Source organism: Ranitomeya variabilis, chromosome 1 (genome assembly GCF_051348905.1).
Source record: "Ranitomeya variabilis isolate aRanVar5 chromosome 1, aRanVar5.hap1, whole genome shotgun sequence".
Classification (NCBI taxonomy): Eukaryota; Metazoa; Chordata; class Amphibia; order Anura; family Dendrobatidae; genus Ranitomeya; species Ranitomeya variabilis.
The window spans coordinates 758,061,390-758,082,243 of NC_135232.1; the positions used below are offsets into that span (position 1 = coordinate 758,061,390).

At 43.2% G+C, this 20,854-nt stretch overlaps 1 protein-coding gene across 1 annotated transcript in view; it reads left to right on the plus strand.

Moving 5' to 3' along the window:
• The window catches only part of LOC143798719 (uncharacterized), a 31,481-nt gene extending 11,180 nt beyond the window's left edge, over positions 1-20,301 (plus strand). The window contains exon 2 of the mRNA XM_077281121.1: positions 17,898-20,301. Within this exon, the coding sequence (XP_077137236.1) occupies positions 18,244-20,301 (2,058 nt within the window). The 5' untranslated portion in view covers positions 17,898-18,243. The remainder of the gene's footprint in view (positions 1-17,897) is intronic.
• Positions 20,302-20,854: the final 553 nt, after the last annotated feature.

Sequence of the window (20,854 nt, forward strand, 5' to 3'; positions counted from 1 at the left end):
AAGCCTAGATGTGAGGTTTATCATAGGCAGTACTTCTGGGTTTGGGAACAATTTAGTCCTTATATACAAGAAGAGTTCTTCAAGGGCCTCTTTCTCTGCCTCTTCGTAGCGTACTTCCTCGCTTTCGACCTGATTTTCAGCTGCACTAGACCTACAGGCCACTTGGGAATCATCTTTTGTGAATAGTTTGTAGCACGACTTGTGGTAGTGCCCCTCTGCAGCAACAAGGTCTCTGCTAAGTAAACCAAGTATTCTCTGTGTGCCTTTCCTTATCGCTGCTCTGCGGATCGTCTCATCTGCTCGTAGCTCAACACACTGGACAATTGGCTCCCTTGTTTGTTTTCCTTTTAGGTACTTGCTTGACTTCTCACAGAAGATACATACTTTGGCATACACCCTGCTATCACTGGGGGCACCCCTCGGTAGCTTCCTCATGGAGATTTTGCTTGCTGTTTCGACATTGACACCCTTGCCAAGGATAGAATCCAGTGACTTCTTCATTGTAAAGATACTACGACATTTACGGTGATATTGTATGTGTGGTATTTCTCCTTCTTCAAGGCCCTTAGCTGCTACCAGGACTGATTCATGCTGCCTGATCTCTGCAGCCCTAAGCAATGTTTTCCAGGAGTCCAAATCCTTAAGGGACGCCAGATCATCGCTGTCATCATTAGAGCAGTGTATGATACAGTCGATCCGTGATTTCTTCCTTGCTGGTACTTCCATCATGCCGTTAGATAGTCAGTAAACACCTGCAAACACAAAGAAAAACATTAAAATTTTATTTACCGTATTTCCTGGCGTATAAGACGACTTTTTAGCCATGAAAAACATGGCTCCAAGAGGGCGGTTGTCTTATACGCCGAATACAGCCGCCGGGGGGAAAGGCCGCCGCGCAGGGAAGGAGGAGGCAGGGGCCCACCTTCATGAGGCGCTCGTTCTTAGAGCTGGGAGCGCTGGTGCTAGGTGACTGTTCCCCCTCTCTCCACAAGTTCCTTACCAGCAGCAGCACACAGTACAGGACTACAGGACCTGTGGTGATGTCACGGCCATGTGATCAGTCACAAGCCTGGGAGGTGTCAGCCTCTACAGAGGGAGATAGGAGCTCTGCAGAGAAGACCGGAGAGTCCTGTTCAGCACAGAACGTGTATGTGTCAGTGTGTGTGCGTGTGTTGGGGCACCTCAGGGTGTCTTCAAATGTGACATAGCCCCCTAGATTTCTTCCAGTAAAATTTGCACTCCAAAAGTCATTTGGCGCTCCTTCCCTTCCGAGGCCTGCCGTTCCCCAATACTGCAGTGTACGACAACATATCGGGTGTTGTTGTGTTCGGGAGAGATTGGTGAACAAATAGTGGGGTGCATTTTTTGCTGGTACACCTCTTAAAAATAAAAAAATGAGCCTAAAATGACACCTTCATGTAAAAAATGCACTTTTTCCATTTTCTCAACCAAGTGTTTCCAACTACTGTGAAACACTGGTTGGGTCAAAGTGGTCACTATACCCCCTAAAAGATTCCTTGGGGGTGTAGTTTCCAAAATAGGGTCACTTTTTGGGGTTTCCACTGTGGGGGTACCTCAGGCAGCCTTCAAATGTGACATGGCCCCCTAGATTTCTTCCAGTGAATCCGCCACCCAAAAACCACATAGCGCTCCTTCCGTGTTGAGCTGTGCTGTGTGCCCATACTTTAGTTTACGAGTACATGTGGGGTGTTTCTATAAACTGCAGAATTAGGGTAACCAAGTTTGGGTTTGCCGTTAACCCTTGCTAGGTTGCAGGTAAAATTGGATTACAATGTAATATCTGGAAAAAAAATGAAATTTTGAAATTTCGCCTTCATTCTGCTAAAATTCCTGTGGAACACCTAAAGGGTTAACAGTTTTTAAAAATGAGTTTTGAACAGCTTGAGGGGTGTAGTTTGCAAAATGGGGTAATTTATGGGTGGTTTCTGTTATGTAAGCCCCTTAAAGTGACTTCAGAAGTGACTTGGTCCTTTGAAAAGTGGGTTTTGCTGTAAATGTGAAAAATTGCGCATAAAACTATAAGCCCTATTACGTCGTAAAACAATAAGGTTTCATTTTCAAAATGATGCCAATATGAAGTAAACATGTGGGGAGTGTAAATTAATAACTATTATGGGGGGTATCAGTATTTTTGTAAAAAGCAGAGAATTTCAAAGTTAAAAAATTGCCGATTTTTCCAAAATTTCCGAATATTTAGCATTTTTTTATATAGAAAGGTAAAATATATTGACTCCCATTTAGCACTGACGTGAAGTACAATATGTCACGAGAAAACAATCTCAGAATGGCTTGGATAGGTGAAAGCGTTCCAAAGTTATTAGCCCATGAAGTGGCACAGGTCAGATTGGCTTAGGCACTTGGGTACAAATAGGCCTAGGGCTGAAGGGGTTAATAAGCTACGTATATGTAAGGGCTATCATATCAAAAAATAAACTACAGACATGCATCTACCTAAAAATACCAAAGAAAATTAGTCACTCCGGGTGGTACCGATATCTGGCCCGGCTCATGGACTATTAGAGGACGAAACCCACTTATTGCTACACTGCTCCAAATACTCAGCAGTGAGGGACACTCACTTCAAGAGACTCAGACATCTCTTCCCGGACTTCATCACCATGAAGGAGGAAGAGAAAACATATATCCTGCTGGGATAAGAAGAGAGAGCAGTGGAGATAGCAGCGCGGTATGTGAGCGAATGTCATAGACTGCGAGAAAGAACTATGATGCCATGGACTATAGCCCCCACAATGGATCTGCCCCCATCCACCTTCTCTATGCCATGGACTATAGCCCCCACCCTGGATCTGCCCCCATCCACCTCCCCTACAGCTCCTACCCAACATCCCCACAGTCCCTATCCCTATTGCCCTTATACACTTGCTTTGGCAAAACTGATGTGTATTTGGTCCTGCCAACAAAGCTTCTTTGAATGTGTGTATATATATATATATATATATATATCTAATATATAAAGCTGAATGTGTGTGTGTGTGTATGTATGTATGTATGTATGTCCGGGATTGGCATCTGAACCGTAGCAGCTACAGCCACAAAATTTTGCACAGTCACACGTCTGGACCCCGAGAGCGTCATAGGCTATGTTGTGAGGTGAAATTTTAACCCCGCGCTTTCCAATTCACCAAACAATTTTGCCCCTATCTACATAATGGGGAAAAAGTGAAAGGAAAAGTGTTGGAGGCGTCGCAGCTACAGGCACAAAATTTTGCACAGTCACACGTCTGGACCCTGAGAGCGTCAAAGCTATATTGTGAGGTGAAATTTTAACCCCGCGCTTTCCAAGTCACCAAACAATTTTGCCCCTATCTACATAATGGGGAAAAAATGAAAGGAAAAGTGTTGGAGGCAAATTAACAGCTGCCAGATGTGAACAAGGGGGACTTAAAGAATGACAGCGATGGCACCAAAGAGTATATACTGTACAGTTGCTAAGGTGGGGCCCCAACATGGGATAATCACACCACCACGGGGATATGAACACACACACAAAATGCGCCACACACTACCACGTGCTCGAACACATATACCACCCTCAGTGCACATTTCACCACACATACACCAACCTCGCCACATAAAAGTAGAAACACAAAAGTCGCCGCTCAAAACTCGCCACGCGCAAAACTCTCCACATGCAAAACTCGCCACACGTGCAAAACTCGCCACACGCAAAACTTGCACACGCAGAAAAATTGCCACACGCAGAAAAATTGCCACATGCACAAAAGTTGCAACACATGCAAAAGTTGCCTCACACAAAACTTGCACATACTCAAAAGGCACCACACATAAAACTCGCCACGCGCAAAACTCGCCATGCGCAAAACTTGCTGCACACAACTTGCTACACTAACCTGTCACATGCAACTCGACACACAAAAAGTTGCTACACGCATGTCGCCACACAAAACTCATCTCACAAAAGTCCCTACATGCATGTCGCCACACGCAACTCAACACACACAACTTGACACACGAAACTCGCCCTAAAACACACACAAGTCTGGTATCCTTCAAAAATAAAAATCTGATTAATAAGCAGACAAACTACAAGAGCAACAAATGTACCATATAGGAATCCGGCAGCTGTCAGTCACATGACCAGTCTATTATGTGTATGTGTGAGCTAATATATACTGCCAGGGGGTGGGCTTACTGTTGGCTGGGGATTTATCAGGCTGCCATTTTAGCTTACAAATACTGAGGTAAAAATACTGACCAAATAACGTGTGAACGAGGGCTAATACAGGAGGAGATGGCATACAGCTATATACTATATACAGGAGATGACACACAGGTATATACTATTTACAGGGGAGATGACACACAGGTATATACTATATACAGGAGGAGATGACACACAGATATATACTATATAGAGGAGGAGATGACATACAGGTACATACTACATACAGGAGGAGATGACATACAGGTATATACTATATACAGGAGGAGATGACACACAGGTATATACTATATACAGGAGCAGATTACCTACAGGTATATAGTATATACAGGAGGAGATGACACAGGTATATGCTATGTATAGGAGGAGATGACATACAGGTATATACTATATACAGGAGATGACACACAGATATATACTATATATAGGTGAGATGACACACAGGTATATACTATATACAGGAGATTACATACAGGTATATCTAATATATAAAGCTGAATGTGTGTATGTATGTATGTGTGTATGTCCGGGATTGGCATCTGTACCGTCGCAGCTACAGCCACAAAATTTTGCACAGTCACACGTCTGGACCCCGAGAGCGTCATAGGCTATGTTGTGAGGTGAAATTTTAACCCCGCGCGTTCCAATTCACCAAACAATTTTGCTCCTATCTACATAATGGGGAAAAAGTGAAGGGAAAAGTGTTGGAGGAAAATTGACAGCTGCCAGATGTGAACAATGAGGACTTAAAGAATGAGAGCGATGGCGACAAAGAGTATATACCGTACAGTTGCTAAGGTGGGGCCCCGACATGGGATACTCACCACACACGGGGATATGAACACAAACACAAAATGCGCCACACACTACCACGTGCTTGAACACATATACCACCCTCAGCACACATTTCACCACACACACACACCAACCTCGCCACATAAAAGTCGAAACACAAAAGTCACCACTCAAAACTCGCTACATGCAAAACTCGCCATATGCAAAACTAGGCTCACGCAAAACTCGCCACACGTGCAAAACTCACCTCATGGAAAACTCACCTCATGCAAAACTTGCACACACAGAAAAATTGCCACATGTACAAAAGTTGCACCACATGCAAAAGTTGCCTCACACAAAACTTGCACATACTCAAAATGCACCACACATAAAACTCGCCACGCGCAAAACTCGCCATGCACAAATCTTGCTGCACACAACTTGCTACACTAACCTGTCACATGCAACTCAACACACAAAATGTTGCTACACGCATGTCGCCACACAAAACTCATCTCACAAAAGTCGCTACATGCATGTCGCCACACGCAACTCAACACACACAACTTGACACATAAAACTCGCCCTAAAACACACACAAGTCTGGTATTGTCCTTCAAAAATAAAAATCTGATTAATAAGCAAACTACAAGAGCAACAAATGTACCATATAGGAAATACGGCAGCTGTCAGTCACATGACCTGTCTATTATGTGTATGTGTGAGCTAATATATACTGCCAGGGGGGAGGGCTTCCTGTTGGCTGGGGATTTATCAGGCTGCCAATAGCAACCAATCACAGCTCAGCTTCTATTTTGCTACAGTTAATTAACCTGAGCTCTGATTGGTTAATATAGGCAACAAAGACATTCTCAGTATAACAAAGCTAATATATGTTGTGAAATGCTTCTATTTGCTTAGTTTTTGCCTTTTAATAATTACATTTCTATCTATTTGTTTTGTGGTTTTTGTGTGCAGAATAAATTTTTGTTAACACATTCTATTTTGCTAACAGCAGTCATTAACCCGGGCGAAGCCGGGTAGTACAGCTAGTCTAATATATAAAGCTGAATGTGTGTGTGTGTGTATGTATGTATGTATGTATGTATGTCCGGGATTGGCATCTGAACCGTAGCAGCTACAGCCACAAAATTTTGCACAGTCACACGTCTGGACCCCGAGAGCGTCATAGGCTATGTTGTGAGGTGAAATTTTAACCCCGCGCTTTCCAATTCACCAAACAATTTTGCCCCTATCTACATAATGGGGAAAAAGTGAAAGGAAAAGTGTTGGAGGCGTCGCAGCTACAGGCACAAAATTTTGCACAGTCACACGTCTGGACCCTGAGAGCGTCAAAGCTATATTGTGAGGTGAAATTTTAACCCCGCGCTTTCCAAGTCACCAAACAATTTTGCCCCTATCTACATAATGGGGAAAAAATGAAAGGAAAAGTGTTGGAGGCAAATTAACAGCTGCCAGATGTGAACAAGGGGGACTTAAAGAATGACAGCGATGGCACCAAAGAGTATATACTGTACAGTTGCTAAGGTGGGGCCCCAACATGGGATAATCACACCACCACGGGGATATGAACACACACACAAAATGCGCCACACACTACCACGTGCTCGAACACATATACCACCCTCAGTGCACATTTCACCACACATACACCAACCTCGCCACATAAAAGTAGAAACACAAAAGTCGCCGCTCAAAACTCGCCACGCGCAAAACTCTCCACATGCAAAACTCGCCACACGTGCAAAACTCGCCACACGCAAAACTTGCACACGCAGAAAAATTGCCACACGCAGAAAAATTGCCACATGCACAAAAGTTGCAACACATGCAAAAGTTGCCTCACACAAAACTTGCACATACTCAAAAGGCACCACACATAAAACTCGCCACGCGCAAAACTCGCCATGCGCAAAACTTGCTGCACACAACTTGCTACACTAACCTGTCACATGCAACTCGACACACAAAAAGTTGCTACACGCATGTCGCCACACAAAACTCATCTCACAAAAGTCCCTACATGCATGTCGCCACACGCAACTCAACACACACAACTTGACACACGAAACTCGCCCTAAAACACACACAAGTCTGGTATCCTTCAAAAATAAAAATCTGATTAATAAGCAGACAAACTACAAGAGCAACAAATGTACCATATAGGAATCCGGCAGCTGTCAGTCACATGACCAGTCTATTATGTGTATGTGTGAGCTAATATATACTGCCAGGGGGTGGGCTTACTGTTGGCTGGGGATTTATCAGGCTGCCATTTTAGCTTACAAATACTGAGGTAAAAATACTGACCAAATAACGTGTGAACGAGGGCTAATACAGGAGGATATGGCATACAGCTATATACTATATACAGGAGATGACACACAGGTATATACTATTTACAGGGGAGATGACACACAGGTATATACTATATACAGGAGGAGATGACACACAGATATATACTATATACAGGAGAGATGACACACAGGTATATACTATATAGAGGAGGAGATGACATACAGGTACATACTACATACAGGAGGAGATGACATACAGGTATATACTATATACAGGAGGAGATGACACACAGGTATATACTATATACAGGAGCAGATTACCTACAGGTATATAGTATATACAGGAGGAGATGACACAGGTATATGCTATGTATAGGAGGAGATGACATACAGGTATATACTATATACAGGAGATGACACACAGATATATACTATATATAGGTGAGATGACACACAGGTATATACTATATACAGGAGATTACATACAGGTATATCTAATATATAAAGCTGAATGTGTGTATGTATGTATGTGTGTATGTCCGGGATTGGCATCTGTACCGTCGCAGCTACAGCCACAAAATTTTGCACAGTCACACGTCTGGACCCCGAGAGCGTCATAGGCTATGTTGTGAGGTGAAATTTTAACCCCGCGCGTTCCAATTCACCAAACAATTTTGCTCCTATCTACATAATGGGGAAAAAGTGAAGGGAAAAGTGTTGGAGGAAAATTGACAGCTGCCAGATGTGAACAATGAGGACTTAAAGAATGAGAGCGATGGCGACAAAGAGTATATACCGTACAGTTGCTAAGGTGGGGCCCCGACATGGGATACTCACCACACACGGGGATATGAACACAAACACAAAATGCGCCACACACTACCACGTGCTTGAACACATATACCACCCTCAGCACACATTTCACCACACACACACACCAACCTCGCCACATAAAAGTCGAAACACAAAAGTCACCACTCAAAACTCGCTACATGCAAAACTCGCCATATGCAAAACTAGGCTCACGCAAAACTCGCCACACGTGCAAAACTCACCTCATGGAAAACTCACCTCATGCAAAACTTGCACACACAGAAAAATTGCCACATGTACAAAAGTTGCACCACATGCAAAAGTTGCCTCACACAAAACTTGCACATACTCAAAATGCACCACACATAAAACTCGCCACGCGCAAAACTCGCCATGCACAAATCTTGCTGCACACAACTTGCTACACTAACCTGTCACATGCAACTCAACACACAAAATGTTGCTACACGCATGTCGCCACACAAAACTCATCTCACAAAAGTCGCTACATGCATGTCGCCACACGCAACTCAACACACACAACTTGACACATAAAACTCGCCCTAAAACACACACAAGTCTGGTATTGTCCTTCAAAAATAAAAATCTGATTAATAAGCAAACTACAAGAGCAACAAATGTACCATATAGGAAATACGGCAGCTGTCAGTCACATGACCTGTCTATTATGTGTATGTGTGAGCTAATATATACTGCCAGGGGGGAGGGCTTCCTGTTGGCTGGGGATTTATCAGGCTGCCAATAGCAACCAATCACAGCTCAGCTTCTATTTTGCTACAGTTAATTAACCTGAGCTCTGATTGGTTAATATAGGCAACAAAGACATTCTCAGTATAACAAAGCTAATATATGTTGTGAAATGCTTCTATTTGCTTAGTTTTTGCCTTTTAATAATTACATTTCTATCTATTTGTTTTGTGGTTTTTGTGTGCAGAATGAATTTTTGTTAACACATTCTATTTTGCTAACAGCAGTCATTAACCCGGGCGAAGCCGGGTAGTACAGCTAGTATATATATAAAAATTGGAACAGCACAATGCTCACCAATGGGTGCCAGGCCTCCTAGGTAAGACGGTCCATTCATCCACCCAAATAGTATACCAAACCAGGGAAAATAGGCAGCACTCCAGTTCTTTTTAAAGATGAAAAAAACTTGTGAAGTTTATTCAGACCCACATCTCTATACGACGTTTCGGCTCACACTGAGCCTTTCTCAAGCAGTGGGTGGTAACATTTCATGTGCTTTTATACATATAATCACCAATCATTTACATCATGTGATAGCCATACATGTGTTTTGACTAAGCGTGCATAGATATAATCATTAAAACTTGCTCCATGTGCTCTCTTGTACATCATAAAGCGCATTGTGCGCAGGTGCTCTAGTGCAGATATTCATCTCACTATCCCCACTTTCCTATATTTTATCCATCTCTTATGATGTATATATATTTTTGTTTTCATTAGTGTCCCTTACCCTGCCGGATTCATGAACTCACATGGAGGACGCCATCTCTCTTAGTTTCCGCGTCCTATTGTTGTTACTGCGCATGTCTCTACTTTACACACGCCCCTGTTGGATCTGCGCCTGCGTACAACTGTTCTGTCCACATCGGACCGCCATCTTAGTTGTGGCACCTCCATTCTAAAGAGCCAAGACTTTCTCCATTAATTCCCTCCATAGAACTATCTATATTACCTTGTGTTTCGCCACATACTTATCGTACTTTTAGTAGATTATACTATTTTAACACTATAGATACCGAACAGGCTATTGTACACAGTGTACACTCCTAGCAAGCCAGATCATACCTTGCCAAGGTTATCTCCGGCTGCCAATAGACCTCCACATTGATGTGTAACCCTTTCAGGTCACATCATCCCTGCAGCAGGACCCATATAAGTGCAACTCTGTCAAGCCTAGTATCCAAGAGGTGTATTTTGTATAAGCACTCTATAGGTTATGTATAAAGGAGGTTATGGAGAGAAAAAGGAGAGGTTGCTTTTTATAAAAAAGAAGAAAAAATAAGTTTACCATAGACAGATATTGCTTGCTATGTTAATATTTATTTAAACTTATACAGATTATCTCAACTGGTCAGCAGTCCAACTATGGGCGTGTTTATACTAAATATACTCTCTCCATAGAAACCATTATTGGGAATAAGAGCATATATATTTTTTTAGAATTTTTTTGTACATATTCCCAGTGTCCTATAGAGTCCTTATACAAAATACACCTCTTGGATATCTATAGTGTTAAAATAGTATAATCTACTAAAAGTACGATAAGTATGTGGCGAAACACAAGGTAATATAGATAGTTCTATGGAGGGAATTAATGGAGAAAGTCTTGGCTCTTTAGAATGGAGGTGCCACAACTAAGATGGCGGTCCGATGTGGACAGAACAGTTGTACGCAGGCGCAGATCCAACAGGGGCGTGTGTAAAGTAGAGACATGCGCAGTAACAACAATAGGACGCGGAAACTAAGAGAGATGGCGTCCTCCATGTGAGTTCATGAATCAGGCAGGGTAAGGGACACTAATGAAAACAAAAATATATATACATCATAAGAGATGGATAAAATATAGGAAAGTGGGGATAGTGAGATGAATATCTGCACTAGAGCACCTGCGCACAATGCGCTTTATGATGTACAAGAGAGCACATGGAGCAAGTTTTAATGATTATATCTATGCACGCTTAGTCAAAACACATGTATGGCTATCACATGATGTAAATGATTGGTGATTATATGTATAAAAGCACATGAAATGTTACCACCCACTGCTTGAGAAAGGCTCAGTGTGAGCCGAAACGTCGTATAGAGATGTGGGTCTGAATAAACTTCACAAGTTTTTTTCATCTTTAAAAAGAACTGGAGTGCTGCCTTTTTTCCCTGGTTTGGTATACTATTTGGGTGGATGAATGGACCGTCTTACCTAGGAGGCCTGGCACCCATTGGTGAGCATTGTGCTGTTCCAATTTTTATATCTATTTTTGTCCGGAAATACGTGCACAGCAAAATAGACATTGTCGTATAACACTTAAATATTTACTCTGAAGCCATTTTGTTGTTCCATGGAGAAGAGTGTCATGGAGCATGGAGTGTTTTTATATACATCTGAAGATGAGGAACGTATCCTTGGTGGGCTTGATGGAGAAGCAATTTTTTTAAAGACGCCATCTATACTAGAATTAAAACGCAAGTATGAAAGCGACAGCAAACGCATGATTAACCTGCAGTTACATATGATGACTTTGGGCCAGTATTATAAAGAAGGCAAAATTCCCAGGGGCTTAAAATCAAATATACGCCCAAATTTATTTCAAGGGAATACATCATACTGTGCACGCTTTGTCATGATATCGAACAAATATGCTATGGACACTATTTTATTAAATATAGAGTTTTTGCAAAATGAGATCAAGAAACTACAAGAAAACAGAGAAGGATTTGAATGTAGAATTAAGACACAAATAACAATTGAAGAATGGAATATATTTAAAGAAAAAATTGATAAAGAATGTGTGAAATTGTGGAATGAACTAGAAGAAATTAAAAGAAGAAAAATGATAATTACTTACGGGTAATTTGATTTTCCAGAACCATGACAGCACCGCACATGAGAGATGGCATCCGCCCCCAGGAACAGGAAACCTGCAGCAGAGATAAAAGAATGGGGCGGCCACTCTCTCCTCAGTCTGTTTCAGAGTATGGAAGACGACCGATTTGTTAGTACACATTCATGTATCATATTTACATTGCATAGCTGTATATTAGCTCTTATCTATATGTTCAAAGGTATGTATATGTATATATATATATATATATATATATATATATATATATATATATATATATATATATATATATATATATATATATATATATATATATATATATATATATTTGTGAATCACACAACCATCACCAAGATAGGGCGGGAATTAATGCGGTGCTGTCATGGTTCTGGAAAATCAAATTACCCGTAAGTAATTATCATTTTTTCCCTTCACCATGACAGCACCGCACATGAGAGGAAGAAGTAGAAGACTCCTAGGGTGGGACAACAGCAGATAACACCTTTCTCCCGAAAGACAAGTTTGATAGACCTAAGTCTAGCCTATAATGTCGGAAGAAGGTAGAGGGTGAAGACCATACTGCCGCTCTACAAATCTGTTCCACCGAGGCGTTTGCCCTATCCGCCCAGGATGTGGCAATAGAACGCGTGGAGTGGGCCGTAACACCCTGTGGGGGGATTTGGCCAGAAGAGGAATACGAAAGTGAAATAGCCGTACGCAACCACCGTGCAATAGTTGCCTTTGAGGCCTTTTTTCCCCTGTTTGTCCCCTGGAAGGTGACAAAAAGGGCTGATGACTGACGCCAAGATTTTGTGGCTTCTATGTATTGAAGCAGGCAGCGTCTGACATCAAGACAATGGAAGGTTTGCTCTCCCTGGGATTTTGGTTGAGGACAAAATGAGGGTAAGAATTTCCTGGTCCCTATGAAATTTAGAATTGACCTTAGGTAGGAAGGCCGGGTCAGTTTTAATAATTACTCTGTCATCCTGGAAGGTAGTGTAAGGGGGGTTCACAGAAATAGCCTGCAGCTTGCAAGTACGGCGGGCTGAAGTTAACGCAACCAGGAGGACAGTTTTAAGGGTCAAAGATTTTATTGAAATAGAGTCAAGAGGCTCAAAGGGGGTAACAGTTAGAGCATTTAAAACTAAATTTAGATCCCAGGGAGCCACCTTGGGAGATAATTTTGAGGGTCTAGATGTAAAGGAGGCTCGGATGAAACTTTAGACCCAAGGGTGGTCAGCAAGTTTGTGATCAAACAGCGCACCCAGGGCGGAGACATGCACCTTCAGGGTGCTAGTAGATAGCCCTCTCTCCAACCCTTTTTGGAGGAATTCTAAAATTTCTTTTACTGGGACTTCTTGGCCTGTCTGGGACAACTGTCGCCCCGAGAATTCCAGGAATTTTTGCCAAATTTTTTGATATTTTTCTGAGGTTACTTTTTTCCTGCTAGCGAGCAATGTGGTCACTAAAGGGTTCGAGAATCCTTTTGCTAGTAGAAGTCCCCTCTCAAGTTCCAGGCGGTGAGATGTAGCCTGTGTACTTGAGGGTGTTGAACTGGTCCCTGGTGTAGGAGATTCGATGTATCTGGAAGGATCCACGGGTCCGAGATAGACATGCGCCTGAGCCACATGAACCATGCCCTTTTCGGCCAAAAGGGAGCTATGAGTATTACTCGTGCCCTGTCTTCCCGAATTTTCCTGAGGACTGTCGGGATTAACGGTATTGGGGGAAATGCATATGCCAGATGGAAGTTCCACTGGTGTAGAAACGCGTCTACCCCTTCCGGTTGTTCTTTTGGGTTTAGAGAATAGAACTTCTTCACCTTCCGATTTTGTTTTGTGGCGAATAAGTCTACTTCTGGGATGCCCCAGTTGGCACATATTTTCCCAAAGACTTCCTGGCTCAGGGCCCACTCCCCTTGATGTAATGGGTGACGGCTTAGGAAGTCGGCTACTTGATTCTCTGATCCTCTTAAGTATGTCCCGGTTAGAGAGAGAAGGTTGTTTTCGGCCCACAAGAAAAGTTCTTTGGCTTCTGCTATCAGGGATGGTGATCTTGTGCCCCCCTGGCGATTTATATAAGCTATTGTTGTGTTGTTGTCGGATAACACCACCACATGCCTTCCTTGTATTCTTTCTCCCATTTGAAGAAACGCTTGTCTCACCGCTGACAGTTCTTTTAGATTGGATAGGTGGTTTTCCTGTATTGGATGTTTTCCTTTATTGGATGCTGCCCTTCCCGTGGTTGTTCCCTCCCGGGGAAAGGTCTGGCTATTCACTGCTTGCGTCGAGAAACACGTGATGGTGTCTCCGCAGCTATCCTACATGCATTTGCATATTTCCCATAAGGGATGGGGGCAGTGTTCTGGATCACTGCGTTGAGAAACACGTGATGGTGTCTCCGCGGTGTTAGATGTTTTGGTCTCCCCGAGGCCAATCATCTGTTCCTTCACAGCCTTTTACTAGGCACTGCTCCTAATAGCCAGATTCCTACTCCACACTGATGAGGGGCAAACACCCCGAAACAGCTGTCTGTGGATGGATACCATGCTTGGCATAGGTGGTTTTCCTATATTGGATGTTTTCCTTTATTGGATGCTGCCCTTCCCGTGGTTGTTCCCTCCCGGGGAAAGGTCTGGCTATTCACTGCTTGCGTCGAGAAACACGTGATGGTGTCTCCGCAGCTATCCTACATGCATTTGCATATTTCCCATAAGGGATGGGGGCAGTGTTCTGGATCACTGCGTTGAGAAACACGTGATGGTGTCTCCGCGGTGTTGGATGTTTTGGTCTCCCCGAGGCCAATCATCTGTTCCTTCACAACTTTTAGATTGGAAGACGCTGCTGTCATTGAGGGCTCCCATTGACCTTGTAGGACCTGATCCCCCACATGCGCTCCCTATCCCCATGGGCTCGCATCGGTGGTGAGGACTACTGGATTTTGTAATGACCACGGTACTGCTTTGCTCAGATTTTCTGGTTCTAACCACCACTTTAGTGAGTTTTGGACCCTTAGAGATAGGAGAATCTTCCGATTTAGATTGTAAGGATTTTTTGCTTGCTCGGCTAGTACCTGCCATTGCAACTCTCTCGTGTGGCTTTTGACCCACCGCGTTGCTGGAATTGTCGCCGTTAGAACTCCCAGGAGCGACATTGCGTTCCGTAGAGAGATAGATTGTTGCCGCTGAAGAAGTTGCACCTTCTGTTGGATAGACTGAATTTTCCTCTGTGGGAGGATACACTCCTGTTTGGTGGAATCTAGTAGGATCCCGAGGAATTCTTGAGACTGTGTTGGGACAAGTCTTGATTTCTTCAGATTTATCATCCACCCCAATTTCGTTAACACATCCAGAACTGTTGTGACTGCTTTCTCGCAATCTTCTTTGCTGTTTGCTATCACCGAGAAATTGTCCAAATAAGGCACCAGTAATACGTCTTGTTTTCTGATGAAGGACGCCACTTCGGAAATAATTTTGGTAAATATGCGGGGTGCTATGGCTACCCCAAATGGAAGACATTGATACTGTAGGTGGGTGGGAGTTTTTTCGAGGTTTACTAGTAGTCTGAGATATTGCTGATGTTGGATTGCGATTGGCACATGGTAGTAAGCGTCTGTAAGATCGATTACTGCCATGTAACAGTTTGGGTTGAGCACTTTTATCGCCGTCCTTAGAGTCTCCATCTTGAATTTCTCTATATGAATGTAACAATTTAAGGCCCTCAAGTTGAATATTACCCTCAACGAGCCGTCTGGTTTTGGCGTTAGGAACAGGGTGCTGTAGAACCCTTTCCCTATTTCTTGATGAGGAACCTTTACGAATACCTCTTTTTGTATGAGGAGACGAACTTCTCTTTCCAGCGTGGCCTGATTTTTTCCCGCCACTTGGGTCATTGTCACACGATTTGGTGGGAGGTTGGAGAATTTGAGTTTCAGACCTTCCGATAATAGGTTGGTTATCCACTGAGAATCCGGCAGTGCCGCCCAGTGGTGGACGAACCACCGGAGTCTTCTCCCCACCGGAATCCTGGCGTCATTGGTGTTTGGGATCAGACTTAGGGGGAGGCTTGTTGAAAAGGAATCCTTTTTCTTTTCGATCTCTCCAAGGTCTACCTCGGCCAGGCCTGTCATCTGAAAGGCCGCGGGTCCCCCTGTATCCAGATCCCCGAAAGGACGAACGGGAAGCCTCCCATCGGCGCCTAGGAAAGGAAGGAGGTGGAAATCGCTTCTTTTTGTCAGACGCTTTTTCAAGAATCTCGTCCAGAGCTTTACCGAAAAGATATTGCCCTTCACAGGGTACTCCGCAGAGTTTGACTTTTGACTGGAAGTCAGCCGCCCAATTCTTCAGCCATAATGCTCTACGCCCAGAGTTGGATAAAGCAGAAGCACGTGCGGCCCCCCTGACAGAATCAATTGATGCATCTGCCAGGAATTTTGCTGCCCCTTGCAGGGAGGGCAATGCCTCTAGTAGTTTTTCTCGTGGGCACTTATTTTTGATTTGGTCACCTAACTCTTCCAGCCACTTGACCATAGCACGTGCCGTGCAAGTGGCCGCAACCCCGGTTTTAAATGACCATGTTGATGCCTCCCAAGCTGATTTTAGAAAGGCATCTGCCTTCTTGTCAAGGGGGTCTTTTAGGGCTCCCATATCCTCAAAAGGCAATGCTACCCCTTTAGAGGTGCTGGCTATGGCGGCGTCTAATTTAGGAGCCTTTTCCCATTTTTCACATACCGCTTCATCAAAGGGGTACTTGCGTTTTAAGGCTTGAGGAATGGAGATCTTCTTATTGGGCTTTTTCCATTCTTTCTTAATTAGATTAAGTATATTATCATGGAAGGGAAAGACTTGCCGCTTCTTTTCCTCCAAGTTGCTGAACATACTATCCTGAACTGACCGCGGCTCCTTTGGGGTTTCCACCCCCATAGTTGCTCTGACTAGTTTGAGCAGTTTTCCAATATCCTCTGACTGGAAATACGGGTGGCCATACTCCTCATCCGAGGAGTCTAAGTCTGAGGCATCAGAGGGGGTTAACACTCCCGGCTCATCCCCTGAATCTATGTCCGACCCCTGTTCACTTGCTGGGGGAGGGGGATTTTCTTTAGCCGCCTGATGTTTCAGCTGCTCTTTAACTGTGGATTTAACCTCTTCCCGTATTATTGTCCTAATGTTCTGTAATAAGGAAGGTGATTCTTTTGCGACTGTTTTATCTATACAGGCCCGGCAGATTCTTTTGGTATATAGTTTAGGGAGTGTCACCTTACATAGTGGACAAGCCCTATTCTTTTGTTTGGAGGTGGCTTTCTTACACTATATACTGTGTCTTTTTAGGTTATCAGTGTGTGTGATCTTGCCTTACAAAGGCACTCACCCCTCCAGGACCCCGGATGCCGCGGTAGTTTGCGCCTCCTCAGACATTCTGGGTGCAGGCATCTCCGGATCCATCGCTGGTTCGGTCATTCTAGCAGGCAAACTGCGTGCTGTAGAGGACCAGCGGCTAATCAGTTGCTCCCTGTATATATAAGGAGCGGTGTGCGCGCCTCTGGAACAGCTTCCGCCCGGAAGTGTCCAGCACACCGGCTCCTTCGGCATGTGACGTTACTTCCGGCGCGACCGGAAGTCGTCATCCTTCACTTCGGCGGCCGGCGGCAGCGAAGGACACGCCCCCTGCCCCGGACCTGCCTCCTGCCCAGAGCGGTCGCCGGGGAGTCCGGCGAGGGGAAAAAGGCGCGGTACAGCAGCTCCTTCACCCGGGCAGCACCGCACGCAGTGCCGCCGAGCATGGCTGGTCCCCCCCGCGGACCTCGGCCTCCGGACCGGAATCATCAGAGGGTATCCCTCCGGAGGTATGAGCTCTGCCACAGGCGTCCACCTGCAGGAAAAGGAAACCAAACTGAGGAGAGAGTGGCCGCCCCATTCTTTTATCTCTGCTGCAGGTTTCCTGTTCCTGGGGGCGGATGCCATCTCTCATGTGCGGTGCTGTCATGGTGAAGAGAAAAGTAGAACAGAGACTTAGAGGACTATGAATTAGGACATGTATATATGTGGCAGAGGGAAAGCAATAAGCCTATATGGAAAAAGAAAGGTGGTGATAGGGGAAACCGATATGGTCAGGATGATGAGAGGCTAATGAATAATGATGGTGATGGTTTTTCTTATAGAACAGGAAAATGTAACAGATGGTCAAACAAGCGCAAGAGGAGAGGAGGCAAGCGGCATCACCGTGAACAAAAGAAAGCCAGAGAAGAACAGACAACAACCTCAGAGGCAGGCAGCCAACAAGAAACAGGAACAGATCTCGTAATTAACATCTCTGAAAAGGTATTAACACAATCACAGGTCTCAGTCTTGAGTAGAGGACTATCCTTTGCCCCATGCTCACATACAGATTGGTTTAATCTGCAAATAGACTTGGAGAGCTTTTTTAGAACATTAAAATTGAAGGAATGGTTTAAAAACAAGGATATACACATCAGAGAAGTGAATAGTGAGTTCAATTCTAAAGCCATGGAACTCAGAAAAGCTAGTGACTTTGTACCACCAGTAAATTCTGCGATTATAAGTGCCTTTGAGAAAGTGGTAAAAAGGGAAATAGAGGAACTCAAAAATGGGGCTACAAAAGAGTTTAAACATCCTAATGTTACAAAGGAGGAGTTTGAGGCTTTACAGGAGCTTGTCCATGATGGCGACATGATCATCAAACCTGCGGATAAGGGTGGTGCTGTCGTCATCATGGACAAGCTGAAATATATTGCAGAGATTGATGGTCAATTAAAGGATGAAAAAGTATATCAGAAATTAAATGGGGACCCCAAATTTAATATCATGGGGGAGATTAAAAATTGTCTACAAGAAGCATTAAACAAATATATAATAGATCAAGATCTCATGGATTATCTGTATGTAGAATTCTCAAGAACTCCAGTGCTATACACGACCCCGAAAATCCACAAATCACTGATAGACCCCCCTGGACGACCCATAGTGTCAGGGGTGGACTCAGTATTTAGTAGGATAGGAACATTCCTAGATAAAGTCCTAAATCCCATTGCCAAGAGCTGTAAATCTTATATTAAAGACACCACAGATTTCCTGAACAAACTTGAAACGATAAAATTGGAGGGTGAAGTGATTTTGGCATCATTTGATGTCATTTCACTTTATACTTCAATTCAACACAAATCAGGCATAAGAGCGGTAGAAAAGAAGTTAAGTACCATTGAGGTGTCTTTAGAAGGCCAAAGATTTTTACTGAAATTATTGGAAATAATTTTAAGGCGTAGCTATTTCCTTTTCGGCGATACATATTACTCACAACAGCGCGGAACAGCAATGGGAGCCAGTATGGCCCCCGCGTATGCTAATCTTGTAATGAGTGTCCTGGAGGAGGATCTCGTCTATGTGTCCCACCACTTACAACATGTTATGGCGTGGTGGCGATACATAGACGACATCTTCCTCCTTTGCACTGGGACTGAGAGAGAACTAATAACCTTTCACGAATATCTCAATGTAATAGACCAAACCATTAAATTTACATTAATTTCTTCCAGATCTGATATACAGTTCCTAGATGTCTCTATTAAACAGATGAATGGAAAACTAACAACTACTCTATTTACCAAAAAAACTGACAAAAATAATCTTCTAACATTTGATAGTCAACACCCTCGCAGTATGGTGAGATCAATACCTCTCAGCCAACTGTTGAGAGTACGTAGGATAGTCAAGGAAGATAATGAGACAGAAGGAGTAATAGATAAACTTGTAAAAAAAAATTTGGAGAGGGGATACCCTAAGGGACTATTGAAAGAAGTTAAAGATAGGACCCTGAGAAAGGATAGAAGGGAGCTACTCAAGAAGAACACAGAGAAAAAACCATTGACGAGAATACCCTGTGTAATGACATACACTGAGGAGAGTAAATCAATAGCAGAAATAATTAGGAAACACTGGAGTATGTTGGGAAAATGCCTCCCAAACATAAAGGAATTTGGGGAACCCCCACTCTTTTCATACCGTAGGAGTAAAAATATAAAAGACCAGGTGGTAAAATCGGACATAGGCCCCCTAAAAAAAGTTGGCCAGACAACAATATCAGGTCTTAGTCAAAAAGGTTGCTTTCCATGTCTGTCATGTGTAAATTGTACGTACATGATAAAGGGGTCCAGCTTTAAGCATCCAGAAACCAATAAGGAATACAGAATTAGACAATACCTAACATGTAATTCAGATTATGTCATATACCTACTTGAATGCCCATGTAAATTATGGTACATTGGAGAGACCACTGGCGAATTGAAAACTCGCATAAATAATCATCGGCATTCAATAAGGAAAAAACGACTAGACCTCCCGGTCTCAAAACACTTCACAGAAGCGAAACACACAGAAAGAGATCTGAAATTCAGAATTATAGATGGGATTTCTACCCAGAGGAGAGGAGGGGATAGAACTGCTCTGTTAAAAAAATTGGAACTCCGATGGATATATGAGTTGAATACACTAAAACCTAAAGGCCTCAATGTAGAATTTAAAATCCATCCTAGCATGTATCAGCCCTAAAAGCTATGAATCTAGGAATCAGATGTATATACACTCCTGTTATTAGTGTAAAATATGTAATTTTGGATAAAATGCTCCAATTTTAATATATGTAATGTTTATGTTTTTTAGAGACATCTCCACTCAAGAAGATATATATGCCCCTTGCTCTGTCGGATGATGGAATGGAACACACTGGGAATATGTACAAAAAAATTCTAAAAAAATATATATGCTCTTATTCCCAATAATGGTTTCTATGGAGAGAGTATATTTAGTATAAACACGCCCATAGTTGGACTGCTGACCAGTTGAGATAATCTGTATAAGTTTAAATAAATATTAACATAGCAAGCAATATCTGTCTATGGTAAACTTATTTTTTCTTCTTTTTTATAAAAAGCAACCTCTCCTTTTTCTCTCCATAACCTCCTTTATACATAACCTATAGAGTGCGTATACAAAATACACCTCTTGGATACTAGGCTTGACAGAGTTGCACTTATATAGGTCCTGCTGCAGGGATGATGTGACCTGAAAGGGTTACACATCAATGTGGAGGTCTATTGGCAGC